At 41.7% G+C, this 20,721-nt stretch overlaps 1 protein-coding gene across 2 annotated transcripts in view; it reads right to left on the bottom strand.

Moving 5' to 3' along the window:
• Window positions 1-13,705, bottom strand: part of Hnrnpd (heterogeneous nuclear ribonucleoprotein D) — an 18,191-nt gene extending 4,486 nt beyond the window's left edge. For both annotated transcript variants that reach the window (XM_032916008.1, XM_032916007.1), the window contains exons 1-4: window positions 13,089-13,705; window positions 11,236-11,292; window positions 1,411-1,579; window positions 334-495 (exon numbers count right to left, since the gene is read on the bottom strand). In XM_032916008.1, the coding sequence (XP_032771899.1) occupies window positions 334-495; window positions 1,411-1,579; window positions 11,236-11,292; window positions 13,089-13,315 (615 nt within the window). In that variant the 5' untranslated portion in view covers window positions 13,316-13,705. The remainder of the gene's footprint in view (window positions 1-333; window positions 496-1,410; window positions 1,580-11,235; window positions 11,293-13,088) is intronic.
• Between the last annotated feature and the right edge of the window lie 7,016 nt (window positions 13,706-20,721).

The following is a 20,721-nucleotide window of genomic DNA, read 5'->3' on the forward strand; positions in this document are numbered from 1 at the left end:
TTTACTTACACATATCTGAGTTGGCAAGATGCTATACTATTGTCATTATTTCCTTCCTCTTAGCTGTCTCCTGCCATATCAAGTCAGTCAGTCTTGACCTCTTCCTCCTCACACTGCCTACTCTTCCTTCCACTAAATTCTGAGGTAAGAACAACAGGTCATTCCTATACTCTCTGTAGACAGAAGCAGCAAGATGACTTAAGTCTGCTCATCTATCAATACCCAATACCAAAAAGTATTTTATAACTCTGAAAAGCCAAATGGCCAAATCCACTTAATGTGCAATCACACATTAACTTTGATATAAATAAATTACATCAAAACAAAACATACCTCACCAAAACCACCAAAGTACTCTCTTATTTTTTCTTCAGGTGTGTCTGGAGAAAGGCCACCAACAAAAATTTTTTTGACGGGCTCTTTTGTTTTCATGGCTTTGGCCCTTTTAGGATCAATGACTTTCCCATTCAATTTATGTTCTTTCTGATCCATGACCTAAGGAAATTAAAATTTTCACTTTAATATGTAAAACTTTACTATTCAAAAATAAAATACTTAAAAATAATCACACAATGTACCAACACTATATGTCAACTGGCTTAAGATTAACTGTCAAGCCATAGAGTATATGACATCAACTAATAGAAACAAACTAGTGCCCAAGTATAAAAGTCATTAAGAGTTGACGTAAGGAAGTACCACCCCCACTGAATTGATTACTAGGTAACATCACCTTTAACTGATAACAGTGTAAACAATGGTTGCTACAGCCCCTCAGTCCAGAACCAAAATAATGACTTAATCAAAAGGTGATCATCGTGCAGGCATTTGCCTGAGGGAGCTACTCTAGTCTGAGAATAAGAGTAGAGGGGAAAACTGTTTGTCTAACATTACTGTAAAATGGGCCCTTTCTGCCAACTTGTTATACTGTTTATAACATACTAATTAAGACTATAAATCCCCTTCCACCCTGTTGGGATTGAACATGAACCATACACATACTAACCACAAGCTATCCCCTCCCCCGGACAAATCTCTGTCCTTTTTAAAAGTCACTTTCAAGTTAGGAAGGCTGGCACATGGAAAAGTATTCAGGAAAGAATTCCATAAATCTACCTCTCCCTTCAAAAAATATACTGGCAAAAGCAGGGTGCACTAAGAAGGTGCCTCTGCTGCTCCAACACTCGGAAGGTAGAGGCACGAGGCTCAAGGTAATCCTCAGCCATGTGTGCAGACTGAGGCCAGCCTAAGCTACAAAGAACCTTTTTTCAAAAAATAAAAAAAAAAAAAAAAAAAAAAAGGAAATGCATCTCTTCTTCCTTATTATAAAAGAAAACCCAAGTAACACAAGTCCACTATATCAAACTCTCCAAGTTTCATTAGTCAGAATGTATATATATAACACACTACCTTATCTACACTCTCCGACTCTTTAAATAGCACAAAGCCAAAACCCCTTGATCGCCCTGTGATAGGATCTAACTTCAGAGTGCAGTCTACAACGTCCCCAAATTTGGAAAAGTAGTCCTTCAGGTCTTTCTTTGTGGTGTCCCAGCTAAGGCCTCCTATAAACATTTTCCTGTAAAGACAAAAAGCAGTATTAAAATGTTAAGAAAATTAAAATGTCTTACACATAGTAACACACCCTTTTCAAACTGCATTTGTTTAGTACAATAAAATGTTATCCTTATTTCAGACACATTCCAAACACTACTGTTCAAAGTTCCACTTAGCACTGCTCCTGCTCACGTACAATACTGAGCAAGAAGCCACCTGCTCATATTTACGTACATATACACTTTTGTATTTGCATGCCAAATAAAGGTATTATTTTTTAACAGATAAAAATCTTAGCTTCTAGATTCTATCAAACCTTCATTACAGCCCCAGCATCCTATCTATGCCAAGACTCCTTTTCTACTTTTAACAGTTCTCCCATTTGTAGAACTCATAAAATGGAAAAAAATGTTAAGTCCTCTAAACTGTCCACTAGCCTTTTTCGCATGCAGGAATCCTTATAAAGGACCAAAGTAATCATGTAAACACATTGACAAAAGAACTGCCCACTAAATCACACCCAACTAACTAACAGGATCTACTTACAGTAGAACCTCAGTTAAAGTCGTAAGTGTTTAGCCTGTAAAATGGTAAATTTAAACACTCAAGGAAAGGCCATTAGAACAAAGTAAGTCTCAACATACAGCAAAGAACCCAAAGCAGTGTCTGGCAGCAGTGGGAATCCTTCCCATATCCGCTTGCTTTGTCAGTAAGTTAGAAGTACGTAGCTAGCCTGTACCTTTTACTCTTTAAAATGGTCAAACTGACAACTTAGTAGTAAACGGTTAAAAATTAGTCCTATAAGGGCTACAAGTTTCACTAAAGATAAAACCACAATAGCTGAGGATTTGCTCATCTTCATAATTTGGGGGGGTCATGAAAAGGGATGGGGAAGATAAGGCACCAGTTTTCAGCTCTAGAGACTTTTTTTTTTTTTAAAAGCATTTATTTTATGTATACCACTGTAGCTGTCTTCAGACACCAGAAGAGGGCATCAGATTCCATTACAGGTGGTCGTGAGCCACCATATGGTTGCTAGGAACTGAACTCGGGACCTTTGGAAGAGCAGCCAGTGCTCCTAACCACCGAGCCATCCCTCCAGCCCTCTAGAGACTGTTAAATTCTGGCGAGAAGCAGCTCACTGATTCATCCTCACCTCTGACCCGTGCGTGTGTGTAACTGGAATGCTACTGAGCATTCTTACAAGTTTCACTTTTAATAACAAAGCTCACTCTTAGTTCAGAGAAGCTCTTAGATGGCATGTTGAACTTTCCATTTAAAGTTAGGTTTTCAACCTAGAACATAGTACAGAGCAGGCCCCGATTTTCAAGACTTCTTCAAAGTGTCTAGTCCTAAAATAAGATTATAACCACTCAGTAATATTACAATCAAATAAATGTAACCAAAACCCATTACGTACATTTTAAATGTCTGCTTATTCCACAAAAAACTTAAAGACTTCTCAATATTCATTTCTTTCAATTAAATAATACAACCTCTAAAATATAACCCTTATTTAAATATCCGTTGTTATAATCGGTGTTTTCCCTACAGTCCAGAACACCACTTTCATCAATGAAAACTCACTGCCAACATTCAGTCTTTCCAAGTGGGGGAGACGCTAGTGTTTAGGAGACAAAGACACTGACTGCACAGCAGTGGTCTCTTAGATATCCATTATCAAGTTCAGGACAGAGACAAAGTCAGCTGCGACTTAGCCACCTAGTAATCACCTGACACAGAAACTCCCCCTCACTGAATAATCTGTAACCATTTCCATCTAGCCAAACTGAAGCTAGAATAAGACAGTACAGAGAATAAACCTGAAGAACAAGGAGATTCTGTCAAGTGAACCAAATATCAAGACAGAATTTGTTTTTACTTTATAAAAGCAATGGGTAAAGGAAATGTCCTCAAATTTAAAATTATTGTTATGTATACTTAATAAAAATTAAAAAAATAACACATAAGGCATCTACTATATTTAAGTCATTAACTTTTTTAGATAGGAAATTAATTTTCTGAAATATTAGATATGCATGCATACCAACTCATCAAGTGATCTAATGAAGTGCTCTGTAAAAAACAAAACAAAAACGTTCCCACCCTTAACACAGCTAAGAATGTTCACTGCAAAACACTCTTCTGTTAATAAATGTCCTTTATCCAGAATGTTAAGTATTTTGGTCGCCTGTAACTTTTATATATTACATACACTACATTTTTAATTCAAGTCTTGTTTGCCCTCCCTAATCGTTTCTTTTGAATCTGCAACTCCTTTAACTGAAATGCACGAGACCACGGCAGGGTCTCCCACTACAGATCAAGCTGGCCTCCAATTGGTGGCCATTCCTCAGCCTCCACCTGCAGGAGAGCTGCCACGATTAGCTTCAAGAATGATAGATCTGCAAACCCCAGCCCTGCCTTCAACACAAGTCATGACATAACAGCCTATGGATCTGGTATTTCTGTTCTTTAGTATGGTCATTCTCTGAAACTGGGCTCCGTAACGAAAATGGATCTCACTTCTTAGCCTTTAAAACACATTCTAAGCTTTGCCAGCAATTCAAGTTGCCAACAAGCCATTACTTGCTCTATAATGAATATCTCCCTTCCATACTGTAAAGAACCAGGTAAGTTTTCCAAATCTTGTGTGAAGTACAAAAGCTTCCGAGCTTATGACAAATGTTTTAGTATTTTGGTAACATACAAGAACTTTTTCTTCTGCTTTAAGCTGAACAGATAACCAGAAAACTCAATACATTACAAAATCCATAACTCTGTATTCTATCTTTAATAATTAGGAAGTATGAAATCCACCCCATTTTAATTCTGTGGTCACAAGGTTTAACTATATAATATACAGCCTAGTGATTGTCTGCTAAGCTTTGTGAACAAATGGGTACCTACTGCAGGATCTCTAGAATACTAGCATGAACTTCCTCTCACTCTGACATTCCGTAACATCAACACTAATTTGGATTACTGTATACGGCCTTATGTTGTTTAAAGCACAATACCTACTGTCTGTCCAATAGGGAGCCTTAAACGAGAGGTTTACTTTCAAGTTGCTATTCACTCCTGCAGAGATGTAAACATTCTTAGTAAGTTAAAAGAACTTTAAATTTTCTAAGCAGCCAATTTAAAACTATCAAGAGAATTGTTCAAGTAGCAACAAAATGATTCTTAATGCTGCAATTCTAAATTTCAACGTGATCCTTAGTTTTAAGTAAACCAATAATCCCATTTAAGGAACTTATTTCTACAAGGGTCATCTGCTCCCCATATTGTACTTTTTTGAATTCTCATACAATCCTGCCCTTGTCTCAAAGGTAGAACAATCTCCCTGCCTCGGCCTTCCTGGTGCTGAGGACTGGGTGATACATGCACACCGCCATGCCTGCTGACAAAGTTGGGATTCCTTTCTCCTTGAGATAGGGTTTCACTGTGAGCCTAGGCTATCCTAGAACTTATTTTGAAGACCAGGCTGGCCTCAAACTTAGAGAGATCCACCTACCTCTCTCAAAATTTTAATTCCTTAATCATACTTATAAGCAAAGTATTTCAATGGCCCAAAGAAAGAAGTCTTTAAATTAGCTATTAAACAATGTAAGTGCTTTCACACTCTGTGTGTGTGTGTGTGTGTGTGTGTGTTGTACGCGCGCGCTTTCATTCTGTTTGGGTCATGCGTGTAACTGTAGGTACCCCTGGCACTGGAGTTTCAAGTTGTTATGACTTTTCTGCCTTGATTCCTCTGATGGAATTAGCCTTTATAAATGTAGTTTCTGAAGTCCTCTCCCTACCCTACATATATGCCAAGATATTTTCATAATTAAAAACACAAGGCAACACCTAGCAAGCAATGATGGCTGATGGAAAATGCCTTAATAATTCCTAATTAGCAGGGTATAGTGGTCCACGACTACAATTGTAGTACTCAGGAAACTGAAGCAAGAGGACCAACAGCCTGAGCTACTGTTTGACCCTGTCTAAAACAATGAAATAGAAAACACCCTCATCCTCCCAAGTACATAAAGCTAATTTTCTCCAAACTATGGAGATCACCAAGTTTTACATCCAAACTCAGTAATAAGTATTTTATCTAAAGATGCTTTCCCTATGAGGTTTTTACTCTTACAACTGATTTGGAGATAAAACTATTTAAACTCTTCCAACAACCCATTATCTTACATTAAAAAAAAAAAAACAAGTGTTAGTTAATACATTTTTTCAGCCATATCTGTCCATTCACTGGCATCCTTTACAGTAATGGTATTCAAGCACACTTACTTACATAATTCTTCTGGTACACTATCATGAAAGCTCAACTTTTAAAATGCTACAATGATAAACTCTAATAAAATCTCCCTGGCATGTATTAATGAACATTTTTTTTAAACATCAAGTTACTTCTAAGAATGAAGCCAATAGGGGCTTGGGTGGGGGTGGGGGAATAAGGTCAATACTTTTTAACAATGGGCAACTATCATTTAGTAGGGACATACATATATCATGTATATAAAAACTATCCTGAAAATAGCTTGACAGACCCTTGACAATAATAAGACTTGTATCTGATGTGTTTTATGGCACTTGAAAACTACTTTAACTATTTAAAAACTGTATTAAGTTTAGCTAATCAAAGTGATAAGTAAAATCTACATCCCAATATGATCTGCCCATTATTAAACAGGTAATTCCTTCTTGAGTTTTTTCTGTATTATGCTTTTTAAAGCTAAGTGTTTAAAAAAAGGGGAGGGGGCCTAGAGAGATGGCTTATCGGTTAAAAGAACCGACTGTTCTTCCAGAGGCCCTGCCTGAGTTTAATTCCCAGCAACCATGTGGTAGCTCAGAACCACCAGTAATGGGATCTGATACCCTCTTCTGGTGTGTCTGAAAGACAGCTTTAAAAAAAAAAAAAAAAAGCTAAGTGTTAAAAAGGAACCTATTATTCAAGACTAACACATAAAAAGAACACTTTTTTTTCAGATTTAGTTATTTAGTATGTGAGTACACTGTGGCTGTCTTCAGATACACTAGAAGAGGGCATCAGATCCCATTACAGATGGGTGAGTCACCGTGTGGTTACTGAGAATTGAACTCAGGACCTATGGAAGAGTAGCCAGTGATTATTAACCATTGAGCCATCTCTCTAGCCTTGAACAAACATTTTCAAAGTAAGATTTTAAATTCTTTTACATTAAATCTCAAAAACTTCAAGAGAAACCAAAATTGACCATAAAAAAGGCAACGAGATTGAAAACGTCCTCCCAGCTTCCCCAGGAAGCCTAGAGACTACCCTCCTTTCAGGAGGCAGAATCTTTAGAAGCTTGAGGACAGTTGGTCTACACAGTGAGTTCAGGCCAGCAAGAGCCACATAGTAAGATTCTGTGTCAAAAATATAAAGAAAAAGGCAGGCATAACATCTAGTAAATTAAACATGACAGTTTTTAAAAATAAACCTTACGTGCTTTACTTAGCATTCCCAATATATTACCTTTCTAAGTAACTCCAACTTTCTAAGTACACTCTCACTTACCTAAAGGTTAAAGACTGGGGTTTCCCTAATCTAGGTTAAGGTTCAGGGCGAGATCACTAGCTATTCACAATCACTGATGTTTTCTATTTGGTATCAGTTTAGCTCACTAATGAAGACAGAATGCATGTTTACCTTTCTTAGGACTCTAAAGTGCTCCTCCACCAGTCCACACCCCCAACCCCACCATCTTCCACTGCTTTAAAACCATGTTACTCTTTAACATAACAAACCCGATCATTTCCAAAACATTTATTAGTTGCTTTTTCAGTATATTGGCTGACACTTTCCTGTCTCTTAAGACTAGAGTAGACATAGAGAGTGGATTTCCTGATTCATTCATGTATGTATGTATGTATGTATGTATGTATGTATGTATGTATGTATGTATGTTCAAGTGTAGACAAACAAGTGCAAACATTTCAGTAAAGAGCCCAATACTTAAAGCTATCACTCTATTAGACAATGTCACAGTAAAGTTGTCTCCACTCTAAAATATTCTCAATTACATAGCATGAACATACTAGTTTAACACTCCAGAAACTAAAATATGCTTACCTTTACTCCACAGGAGTAAATCACTGCCAGTAGCAACTATTAGGGCATTGAATAAATACAAAATATGAAAGGAGAAAGCAGGTTGTACAGTCGGTCTTCCTACGGTGACCATTGTTTGCAGCAAACAGATGAGAAAACCAAGTAAAAATGCATGCTATTTATTATCTGAGACCACACTGGGGAAGTAACAGAAACAAACCCCAGACTTCCTGCATCCAGTTTAGTGTCCTATTTATTACTCTAACACTGAAGCACAACTATGTCAGATCGAACCAACAAGTCCCGTGTTTGCTAACATGCACATTCGAAGCACACAGCTGTAAGTGGAACACAAGTCAGTGCTTATGTTTTCAGACGTGGCTTCGAACATGACCTAAAGGATTTGTTACCTTTCCTCATGGCCTCAAGGCATAGCAAACGGACTATGAAGTACATAAATACATGTATCTACCAACCTGACTATAGGTGTGAGAGGTCTTACATACCTCAGACTTCCCAGGCTAAATTACTAAAACTATATTTAGAAGGTGTCATTAAACACAAAGAAAACTTTAAGGTGTCTCAAAAACAAGAAGTTGCCCAGAAGCGGCACTCCATGTCTGTAATCTCAGACAGTGGCAGGCTGAGTATGAGGACTCTTGGGATTTCTAAACCATACCGGGCTACAAAGTGAGATCTTGTTCTGGAAAACAAAGTACTGAAATCTTAGATGCTATCCCAGTCTACTCCCGGGACTGTATATTCCATCTCTCTACAGATGACAAGGGGAACCTAGTGCTCCTGGATGGGGATGTGGCTCAAGAACAGAACAGTGCCCACACACTTAAGAGGCTTTGAGACCTAGCTCCATCATGGACAGGAAAAACATTAAATGTACCTCACCTAAATCTGAGGTTTCAGCTGCAATTTTACCAAAAGAAATGAATATGGACACATATACTTACAATCACTGTCTATAAATCCAATCAAACAGCCAATAAATCTGGCATTAGACTACTCTAAAGTGTTGGTTCTCCTCAGGGCAATGTTCAAACTCTTCCACAGTAGGGTTTCTATTATATTTTAAATAAAGACATGCGTGAGCCCCTTCTCAAACAGTAGAGAACAATGTCTACAAAGATTCACTTGAGCTTACATACTAATGGTTAGAGGACCAGCTAGGATACTGCCCTGACAACTCAGTGAAACCGGCATGCTTCCTACTCAACCTCATTCTGGAGGGCTAGGGTGGGGAATGATGAGTCATTGTATCTAAGCTGGTAAAACTGTCTATAAAACAGAGTACTCTAGGTTTCCAACGTTCTTCAAACTCAAAAACTGTCCCCATATCTTACAACGTGGTATGCACATTTCATCAGACACGACCCTACACACAAAGAACCAAAACACCAGACTACACACTGAAAACAAAATGAGACATTCCAATGCAACTAATTATATCTAAGAAATAATAAGAATCTTAAAGTTTGTAGATAGTAAAGTGGCCAACAAGATGAAAAAAGTTCAATCCCCAGGACCCACATTATGAGAACAGAGCAGCCTCCTCTGACCTCCACAAAAAGCACTGATACACAAATGAACCCAACATCAAAACACAGTTTTAGAGGTAACCCAGGAAGTCATTGCACTATACTAATGAGCCAGTTACCAAACCCATTAATCTTGAATCAAGGATGCTTTTCTAAAACTGTGTTCATGTTCACGAGCAAATAAAACATAATGTGGAGTAACAAATTTATCTTTAAATAATATTTTAGCAGGAAAACCAGGAAGAATAATAGCATTTATACCTACAGTCCCCAGCACTTGAGAGAGAAATATTAGGACAAGGCCAGTCAGCCTAGGCATGTAGGAGACCTTTTCTCAAAAATAGTACTTCAAGATGAAACCCCATTTTAACAGGATCTGCATACCAAAGTGTTTTTAAGAACTTAACGTCATATGACATTTAGTCTACTACTGACTGGTCTCCACTACAGAGACTATATTATTAAACTGGTGCGGAAAAACAACAGAAACATGGAGTATATACATATAGATACCAAAAAGGTCTGCTTAACGATCTTCAGTGTTTTGCTTAGAAAGTCTAGCATCTGCAACACAACGGAGTTGGACAAATGGATGTTTAAGAAATCAGATTAGAGGAAGAGAGGCGGCAGGAGGACGGGGGTATGGGTGTGTGGGTGTGTGTGTGGACGGTGGATGGGGACAGGACACCTGCCACACACTGTAGGCCAAGAGATTAGGCAGGCTGAGAGGAGCACATCTCCAAAACAAGTGGGCAGAGTCAGGACGCCTTCTCAGTACCAGACTGCATGATTAAAACTACTATCTCAGAAAGTCTGCCAGTGGAGAACTGGTCATCATCTATCTGGTCTGTTCCGTAATATTCACAATTAAGTTATCAAACTTTCTCCAAACACTTATCCCAGAAAGGTCTACAAGTATCTGCTACTGAACAATGGGGCAAAGATAACTTTTTTAACAGTGAAAACAGTGACCTAATCTAAAACACTTTCAAATTCAATTTACTATAAACTAAAGTTCAAATAGAAGTCAAATAAGGTTTAGTTTGCCATTGTTTCTCACCTTACTGTGCCCAGAAGGCACCAAAACACAACGCTCATCTAAACATTACTCCTGTCACACTCAGACCCTAGTGCTGTTCTTTTTTCCATTCTGGTTTTTTTCTTTTGTCAGCTAAACTACATTACCTCCAACTTAAAACTGGACAAATATCAGTAGATGGGAAGTTAAAAAGACATAAAATGTAAAGGTTATCCAAAATAATTTAATAGAGTATGGTCTGTACAGACACAAGGCTTTTCTAACCTCCAATGTTAAAGACACAGTCCCGGTAAAATCAAAGTATGACCCTAAGGGCAGAGACTGACATTTCAGGAGGGAGAAGGGGGATAAAAAGAATGCTCGACCTACCAGCCTCCAAAGGGAAGTCATGCAAACGTGAACACAAGTAACAACCATAAATACCATTCCAGCCAAATCACACTGAAAATGAAAGTCTGGTAAGAGCTGTAGTGGAGAGCCACACTTAGCCCACCTATGAACATTACATACACAATGCTTAAAGTACTTATACTGTCGATGAAGACATATAGGACTTTGCATAAAGCATAGTAATACTTAAGAACTGTCTACTTGACAGAATACTTCAGTATAACATGCAAGACATTTTAACACGCAATATCTTTATCAAGTAACCTTTATATTTAGCATTAAGCTTAGAATTTAAACAAAAATATATCAACCTAATAAAAACTAAATGAAAATACAGTAACTTTTTGCCCATATTTAAAAGAAAAATTACTAATTACATTTAGTTTAGGTTGGCTACATTGTCAACTCATCATGCATTACCACAAACCATACAGCACGCAATGGCATTTTTGCCCACAGATTTTTTAGGGTTATCTAGAAAGGCCTTACATCCCAGGCACAAGACTCATCCTACAGTATTAAAGTCTAAATCTCCTGGGACTCAATGGGCAACTAAATTACAGAGCCTCTGCATGTTATGACTACTGAAATCTTTATAAGACAGAAATAAAATTTAAAAGTTTTACCATTCTTCCCGCTGTGCCGTCGCTGCTTCAGTGTGTCGTGGGGAGGAGTTTGAATGGCTAGGGAATTAACAACCGGTACAGCAACCAATCAAAATTCTAGTTTTAGTTTTTGACATTGTTTTAGGGTTAAAAACTAATTCATTTATATTTCAGTTCAACAAAAAAAACTACAAAGACAGCTAGCTACTTTCTAACTTCAAAACTCAGGGGTAAATAGAAAGCCTGCCCCAGTTACACAATTAACCATTTTGGTGCCTCTGTCCAAAGAACAGACTTCAGAAAGCAAAAACCAAAATGTTCAAAAACTTAATTTCTTCAAATATTTAACATGTATTCCCTTCTCAAATTAAGCCACATTATTGTTCAATATTAGTTCCATTTAATTAAATTCACTTCCCACCCTACCCCCAACTCCCCACCAAAGCCAGTACAACCATTAGCAGACTGCAGAGAGTCAGCCTGAACTGAGATTTTTTTTTTTAAATTATACTCCAAATACTTCTCCACCGTCCCAACATCCCAACAAATTTTATACTCTTAATCACTAGTGGAAATCACGGGTTAAAATGACACCTTTAAAAAAAAAAAACTTCCCACCAAAACTTTCTCCTGGTTATAGTGAAAAAAATTGCACACGCACAGCCCCATTATAAAAAGTATCGAAACCGTAACTCGAGATCAGCAATCTGTAATGGGAACAAGAGAATCTAAGGACACGGATCGAACCCCCTTTCCTCATCTCCTGTGTGATACTCAGGTCCCAAAGGCTGCATTTTAACATATTAAAAGCAGCTTTTGGTGGCGATGTTACTTTAATTAGAGGAAGCAAGTTAGTATTAAAAAAATCCTGAAAAAATTAATTCACTTAACACCACAGGATTTATTGCATTTTAAAGGGCGAGTTGGCTCCTTTGAACAATAAATAGTGAGAGGGTGAGACTGAGAAGAAACCAAAACAGGCTCCTGGGCACTGAAAAGGCGGGAGAGAGATATAAAAAATTTAGTTGCACAGAATAAATAAGGAAAGACTACAATCTGTACAAACAGGCAACCCAGAATCTGAGGGCGCGAAAAGGGTGCATAGAGAGAATAACTAGGCAGAATGGGGGAAGGGCAACCGCAGGCAGAAGGTAGAAGAGCCCCAGTCAAGTACAGGCCCCATCGACCAGGAAGGACTTAAATGGAGCCCACGGAGCCAGACCAACGCGCCAGCAGACCAGGGACATCGGCAGGCCCAGTCTGTCTATAGCACAAACGCAGGGCCTGTATGAGCGTGCCGTAGTGACAGCGTAAGGTGGACAGAACGAACGAGTCCTAAGACGGAACTATTTAAAACGCTAAAAACCACTGGCCAGAGGCCGACGCGGGAGAAAAGAGGTGGACAGCCTACACCTTTCCCAAAGCAAGAGCGTGTAAATAATCGCACCGTCTCGGGGTGGGGGTGAAGCACTCAACAAACCTTAGTAACCCTGGTAAAAAGCTTTTCTGTGCGTTTGCATTTTTAAGCCTAAGTGGTTAGAAATCCGGGAGACATGGGGGGGGGGGAGCTCCGACAGGCGGGAAAAAATCCTGGCGGCTAAATCGGTGGGAGGAGACCCAAGGCGAGGGAGGAAAGAGGGCGGGCCGCGGAGTAGCATGGTGACGGCTAAAGGTGGAAACGTGTGTGATGGGGGAGGGGGCAAGCAGGCAAGGAAGGAGGAAATGCAGGCCCGGGGAAGCCCGGGGTACAAGAGGGGCGGCCGAGCAGGCGACTGCACTAGGGCCTGCGGGCGGACAGTCGCGGGAGCGAGGCCTAATGGCGGGGAGGGGGAGGGGGCCTGGCGAGCGGCTGCCCGGGGCCGCCCCTTACTCACCCTTCATCCTCCTCGTTCTTACTGGCGTCGATCTTCGCTCCCTCTGCCTCGGTGCTGCCTCCTTCGGTGCCTCCGGCCGCAGAGCCGCCGCCGCTCCCGCTTCCCGCCGCCGCCGCTGCCCCCTGCGCCGCCGCCACCATGGCTCCCTCCTGCTCGCCCGCCGAGCCGCCTACCGCCGCCGTTGCCGCCGCCGCCGCCCCGTCCCCTCCGAACTGCTCCTCCGACATAGTGCTACTGCCTCCGCCGCCGCCGAGACGACACCCGCCGCCGCCGCGAACCGAAACTAGCAGCAAAGTAATCCCCGCCGCCGCCGCGCGCCCGCTCTACCTCGCGAGGCACACAAGACAAGGCGCGCGCGTGGCTGCAAAGGCTCCTGCGCCTCTCCCCGGCCTGCCCCCCTCGCCTCCCACTCTCGCGCAGCGCGCACTCTCACTCTCCCCGGCTGCACTAAAAAAGAATAAGTAGCAGCGGCGGCCACTCTCGCCTCCTCCTCGCTTTAATGGCGCCGCCGCGGACCACCTAAAATGGCCGACGGAAGAACGGCGCGTCCCGGTCACGTGACTCCAGAGCGCGCCCTTTGCGCCTCCTCCGCCCCTTCCACCGCTAGTCCCCACCCCCCACGGGCCCGCCCTCCCGTTCCCTTTTATACTTGCTCTCACGCTCCTCGGTCGCGCGGCGCGGGCCTTTAAAGGGAACCGGAAGTGGCGTGCACAAGAGGGTCGCGCGGGTACCATCGAGAACAAGGAGCGCTGGTTCGAGGGCGCGGCTAGAGAGAACCCCCTTCCTTTGGCCCCGCCCTTCCGCGGATTCCTGGAGTCACTGGCTGCTCCTCGGCTGCTGCTGGCCGGAGCGGCGGACCTGGAGGGGTGTGGTTCGTCCACCCCCGCCGCGGCTTCGCGGACCCTGCCCTCAGGAGCCCGGGCTGTGGGCCCAGTGGCCTGCGTGGGGCGTGTGCAGTGCTCCGGCGTCCCCGCCTGCGCCGGGTGACATTGAGGTTCCGCCGCGGCGCCGTCTTAAGGCCGCCTGATGGTCGAGGCTGCCTTTTCTCAGAGTTGCTTCCCAACTCTTTCCGCTTATGCCTCCGTTATTAGAAGAGCCTAGAGCCGGCCACGGTTCTTTGAAGTTCTAGAGATTGGGAGGTGTGTTAAGGTCGACTCCAGGGTTCCTTTTTTCTTTTTTTTATACGAGTTCCAGTCCTTGTATTAAATAGGATATATAAATGTCATGAATCATCTTTACGAGGTTTCTGGGCTTGTGGTGTTGAGGTGGCGACTTTATAAAAAGAAAAATCACCGTTAGGCGTGTGATTCAGATTTTAAAATTAATCGTTAGGAAACCTATTAAAATAACTTCTCAGGAGTCGGACGTTGCAGCTGCCTGAAAGACTTACAGATGAAAATGGAGTTTCTATATACTTTTTTTGTTGTCAACCACTTGACTGCTTAGTAAGTATCCAGTTTCCAAACAGATTTGGAAAAGTTTACAGAGGACAGCGTAGAGCTGCGGGAGTTCAGCCCAGGTGATTAGATACACACTGTAATCCCAGAGAAAGGAGGACAGACTGTTGAGGCCAATCTGGCACTACTCCTTCACAAAATACATCATAAACGTTTAAATAAATGCTTCCCCGTGGTGTACTTTAATTTATAGTAATTGTACACAATCCGAAAACCCAAAAGATTAAAACAAAAGATCCCCACAGTTTGTTAAAATGAGAGAATATGTATCATATCGTGGAAATGTCTTCAACATTAAGCAAATCACAGAAAGGCAACGCCAAGATGGTTGACAAGCAGAAGTGATTCCACACTTTTCTCTACTATTAGTACTCCAAAAATTGTAACCAAATAAGGCGGCCTTGTACTCAAGTCAAATATTGCAGGTTGGCAACAGCTAGGATGAACCCAAGGTTTTTTGTTTTGTTTTGCTTTGTTTTTATTCTATGGATTCAAATGATAAGCCTAACACTGAGAAACACTGATTGTGGTGGTTTAGAATGAGAATGGCCCTCAAAGGCTTGAATGCTTTCGTCACCATAGCATGGAACTGTTTGGGAAGGATTAGGAGGTGGGGCTTTGTTGGAAGAGATGATATCCTTGGAATTTGCTTTGAGGTTTCAAAGGCCATATCCGGCCTTTCTGCCTACTGTCAGTGGATGTAAAGCTCTCAGCTACTGCTCCATTGCCATGCCTGCCTGCTTCCTACCATGTTGACACTGGACTACCCCTCTCAAATTGTAAGCAAGCTCCCCAACTAAATGCTTTTCCCTTACACATTGCCTTGATCCTCACAGCGATAAAACAATAACTATGACACCACTTTCCCAAAAACGTCCACTTTAATTCACAGGCAGCCCTGTTGCTTCTGGAATTTGAATGTTACTCAAGAGTTCCTCACACTAAGGCCTAAGTGCCTTGTTTTCTTTTTTGAAACAGGATCTTTAACCCAGCCTGGCCTGGAGCTCACTGTGTAGTCTGAGGTAGCCTCACACTCTGGGCAGTATTCCTGCTTCAGCCTCAGGAATGCTGGGAATAAAGGGTGGCCTTAAACTCTACATCTTGTGCCACTTCCTCCAACCTGAACTTCTTTTCTAAATGTGTGGCTTCAACCTTATGGGCTAGCTGAGCTATCCATCTTTCTGCATCCCGATCAATGTGGTTGTATCTATGGCATTTTATAGACCCCTCAAGGTGAATCAGTCATACAGACACCTCAATCAGTCATCCCTTCACATGGCCCATTGTCCTTTATCTTTGGTCTTCTTAATTATAGCCATCTAGACACCATTAGTTTTTGAAGAACAAAAATAACATTCCTATATATCCTAGTTTTGTTTTTCACACATATATAGAAATAGATACTATATAAAGGTAGAAATTATGTAACAAACACTGTATTGACACAATTGTTGCTCGTTGAATTTCTTTTTTAAGAGTTACGTATTTATTATGTATACAATGTTCTCCCTGCATGTATGCTTGCAGGCCAGAAGAGGGCACCAGATCTCATTATTGATGGTTGTGAGCCACCATGTGGTTGCTGGGATTTGAACACAGGACCTCTGGAAGAGCAATCAGGGCTCTTAACCTCTAAGCCATTCCTCCAGCCCGCTCATTGAACTTTTAAATGATCAAAATCTTTCAGACAAACTACGTTTTTTTCACCTAGAGATCTCAAATGACTCTCCTCTTCCTCTCACTTTATCACAGGCATAAATAAAACCAAGGATTTCTTAATGTATGAACTTTCTTAAAGAGAAAAACAAAGGTATTTTCTAAGCTGTATTACTAATTCACACATAAGAAGTGGCTGGAGAGGCTACATTTGACTTTCCCAAACCACTGGAAAGGAAGCAATATTGCCCCTCGCTGTCTACGTCATCAAAACTTCCTTTGTTTCAGAGGCTTCTGAGTACGTTTCAGGCAATGCAGGATGCTGCGTGAGGCCTTTATAACACCTCTGACTCAGTGTTTAGCATGCTGGAGTCAACCCCCAGCGCTACCAAAAATCAAAATCCAGGACAAGATGGCCCAGAGTCAAGGAAGCAGTTTTAATCTTCTAGACCAATCTACAGTTTGCTCAGACATCAAGTGAGGCAACAAACAGGAACAAGAAGAAACAGCAAGAAGAACACATTGCTACAGAAAACACACAAGCCCAGCACCTTTAAGACAGTAACTAGCATGTGACCAGGATGGACTCTTTATTTGCCGGAAGAGTACGCTCGGCAGGATTAAAGCATTTTGTTGAGAGTTGGCTTTGGAGCTGAAAAGATGACTCAGCGCTTAAGAGCCCATGCTGCTCATGCAAAGGACCTGGCTTTGGTTTTTAGGATTCACAAGAGGTTCACAGCCTTCTGTAACTCTAGTCTCAGGGGATCTGACACCTGTTTAGCCTCTTCTGGTATCAGGCGCACATGTGGTGCACAGATATGCATGCAGACAGAACACCCATATGCATAAAATGAAAGTACAGGTGACTGAGGGATGCTGGGATCACAAGAACTAGCCTTCCTCAGGGAAGCACACACCGACTGGTTATCCAATACCAAATGGTCAGCTCTAGAAACATACACATACAAGTCACATTATACAGACTGAGCAGATTATACTTAGGAATATACACATATATATACATATATATAATATGTATACACATGTATACATATATGTGTGTGTATGTATAATATACATATAGAACACACATGCACACATATATGTAACAATTTTAAAAAGGCCATGAATTTAGAAGAGCAATGGAGGGTTTTACATGGTAGGCTTTGGAGTGAGGAAAGGAAAGGTGGAAAGGGTATAATTGTTTTATAACCTCAAAACATTAAAAAAAACTTTTTTAAAATTAGTTTCATGATACTAGGTGAAGTTACCCATTTCCCAGACAGTAAACCCACTATATCAACCAGTCTTAGTAATCAAGAAGTTCGCCTTCTATTCAGATAATATATAGAGACTCATCAACTATTAACAGCGAGGTTTTGTTTAGCAGTGAAATCTGCCTACAATAATCAGTCCTGCCTGTTTAACTGAAATATCAAATGGGTGCCTTTAAACACACTTGAAAAAGTATCACTCAAAAAAATGATTCAAATGATAAAAAAAATTTGGTCATGTTACTGCAAAACGACGTACCCCACGATGTATGTGATACCTCTACTTTGAAAACCAGAGATGTCCGAAACTATGCTTTTGCCCACAAATCTGCTTCCTCCGTCTTCCTGACATGTCCACCCTCTCCTGCGCTCCTGCCAAAACCCCAGTCATTTTAATTTCACCCCACCCATCCACTCAACCACAAGCTCCTACCTTCAAAATGCATCGCGATTCATTTTTATTAGAAGCTGAACATGGGGATGCACACCTGCCAGTCCCTGCACTGAGAAGCTGCGGCAGGAGGATAGCCTTGACTCTCTCACAACCATCTGTCATGGGATCCAATACCCTCTTCTGCTGTGTTAGCAACAGTGTACCCATATACATAAAAACAAACAAACAAGGAAGGAAGTAAATGCTTCTTAAATGCTGAAGTAGTTTCTAGTTAATTTCCTCTCATCAGCCATGTAAGACGCGGCATGATTAAGCTTCTGGTGTTGGGAATCCACATATATGAAACAGATAGTCTCTAGTCACATGGACCCCTCCCATCCTAGTGGGCATGACAAATGGCAAGCCGATGTTGTGATTTCAGAGAGTGACAAGAAAATAGGACGCCATGGGGCTGGAGAGATGGCTGGTCAATTAACACACATTGCTCCTGCACAGGGTTGGAGCTTGGTTCCCAGCACACATGTGGCAGCTCACGTCTGTCTGCAACTCCAGTTCCGGGAGGTCTGACATCTGGCCTTCAAGAGAACTGGGCATGTACACGGTACACAGACATGCATGCAAGTAAGCACACATGTATAAATAATCAATCTGTTTTTAAGCTGCTAAAGATAAAGTACAGACTACAGTTTAACAAGAAGAGACTCCGAGGAGATAACTGGTAGACCCTAGAGCAGCAGTTCTCAACCTTCCTGATGCTGTGACCCTCTAATACAGGTCCTCCTGTTGTGTGACCCATAACCATAGAATCATTCTCATTGATACTTCATAACTGTAATTTAGCTTCTCTTGTGAATTGTAAATATCCGTGTTTCTGATGGTATCAGGTTACGGTGCACAGGTTGAGGACCACTGCCCTAAATGGAGAAAACACCATACGCTAAGCTTAGGAAAAGGGAGGCGAGGTAGAGGGAGTGTGCTTGGTGCTCACACGGACAGAGAAGTCAGTGTGGCTAAACAGACGAGAGGAAAGAAAGTGTGATGTGTCATATCTGAGAGGGACCCAGGAACGGCGTCATCCAGAGCCTTGTAAGGTTTGTTTTTATTTTTACAGTGAGGAGAAAAGTGAAGGGGTTTGAACAGATTAAAGCCATCAGCTACCTTACCTGAAATGGGTCATTTTGGATGCTTTATGGAGACCGTGTATTGTGGGAAAGGCATCAGGACTGTAAATGAAAGAGCTATGATTCCTTCTGTCAATAGACAAGTCTACAAAAGCAATACTATGTACCTGTGACTACTGACTTTTCTCAGTGGTATCATCTGCACAGAAAATCACATTTTAATGATATTCAAATGAGACTTAAGCTAGGCCCGGTGGCATACGTACCTTTAATTCCAGTACTTGTGAGGCAGAGAAGCAAGCAGGTTTCTGTGAATTCAAGAACACTTGGATCTACATAGTGAGTTCCAGGCCAGCCACAGCTACATAATGACACCTTGTTTGGAAGAGAAGAAGGAGGGGGAGGGGGAGGGAGAGGAGGAGGAAGATGAGGACAAGGACTTGGAGGGCTGGGGATGTGGCTAAGCTGGCAAAGAGTCTGTCTAGCACGCAGGCACACTTGGAGCCTGGGTTTATCCCTAGCACTACATAAACTGGACAATACCAGCACAGAACCTGCAGTCCCAGGGCTTGAAAGACAGAGGCAGGATAATCAGAAGTTATAGTGCGTTTGAGGCCAGTGTGCACTGCTATTTGAGACCAATCTCAAATAAATGGATGAATGAATAAATAAGAATAATAAATAAATACTTGCATTCGGTACGAAGAAGACAGCTTGCAGTTCTAGCAACTCTGGAAGCTGAGGCAGGAAGATCCCTTGAACTCATGAATTTGACATTAATCATCAGACTGCACTGCAGCTTCTTATCTTGAAAACAAATGAATAAAACAACGCAATGTGGCTGTCAGACCTGCATAAGACTGCCCCCACTAACATTTCCTCATGGACAGAGGTGGCGCTTCATTGATCCCTACCCCTCCCTGAAGACCCTTAGGCAGTTAATGGTGGCTGGGGAAAGAGTACTATTCCTCATGGGGCAGTCACTGCGAAGTAGGTCATGTTTGTATAAATAAGGCTCCACCTGCGCTCATTCAAGTGATTCTAACTTAATGCAGTTGAACATGCATGTGCGCGCGCAAACACACACACACACACACACACACACACACACACACATACACACACACACACACACCAAAAGACAAAGGAAAGAAGGAGGGGGGTTTTGTTGGAAGGAAAAGGAGTTTCAATGGGAGGGAAAAGTGGGGAAGAGGACAGTGGGAGAAACATGGCAAGACAGTGCCGCGTGTGCTAAATATATGTACTGTCTGGTTTTGTGTGTCAACTTGACACAAGCTGGAGTTATCACAGAGAAAGGAGCCTCCCTTGAGGAAATGCCTCCATGAGACCCAGCTGTAAGGCATTTTCTCAATTAGTGATCAAGGGTAGGAAAGCCCATTGTGGTAGTCTTGGGTTCTATAAGAGAACAAGCTAAGCAAGCCAGGGGAGCAAGCCAGTAAATAACATCCCTTTATGGCCTCTGCATCAGCTCCTGCTTCCTGACCTACTTGAGTTCCGGTCCTGACTTCCTTTGGGGATGAACAGCAATGTGGAAGTGTAAGCTGAATAAACCCTTTCATCCCCAACTTGCTTCTTTTTTTAAAAAATTATTTATTTATTACATATAAGTACACTGTAGCTGTCTAGAAGAGGGCATCAGATCATATTACAGATGGTTGTGAGCCACCATGTGGTTGCTGGGAATTGAACTCAGGACCTATGGAAGAGCAG

This window comes from Rattus rattus, chromosome 11 (assembly GCF_011064425.1).
Source record: "Rattus rattus isolate New Zealand chromosome 11, Rrattus_CSIRO_v1, whole genome shotgun sequence".
Classification (NCBI taxonomy): domain Eukaryota; kingdom Metazoa; phylum Chordata; class Mammalia; order Rodentia; family Muridae; genus Rattus; species Rattus rattus.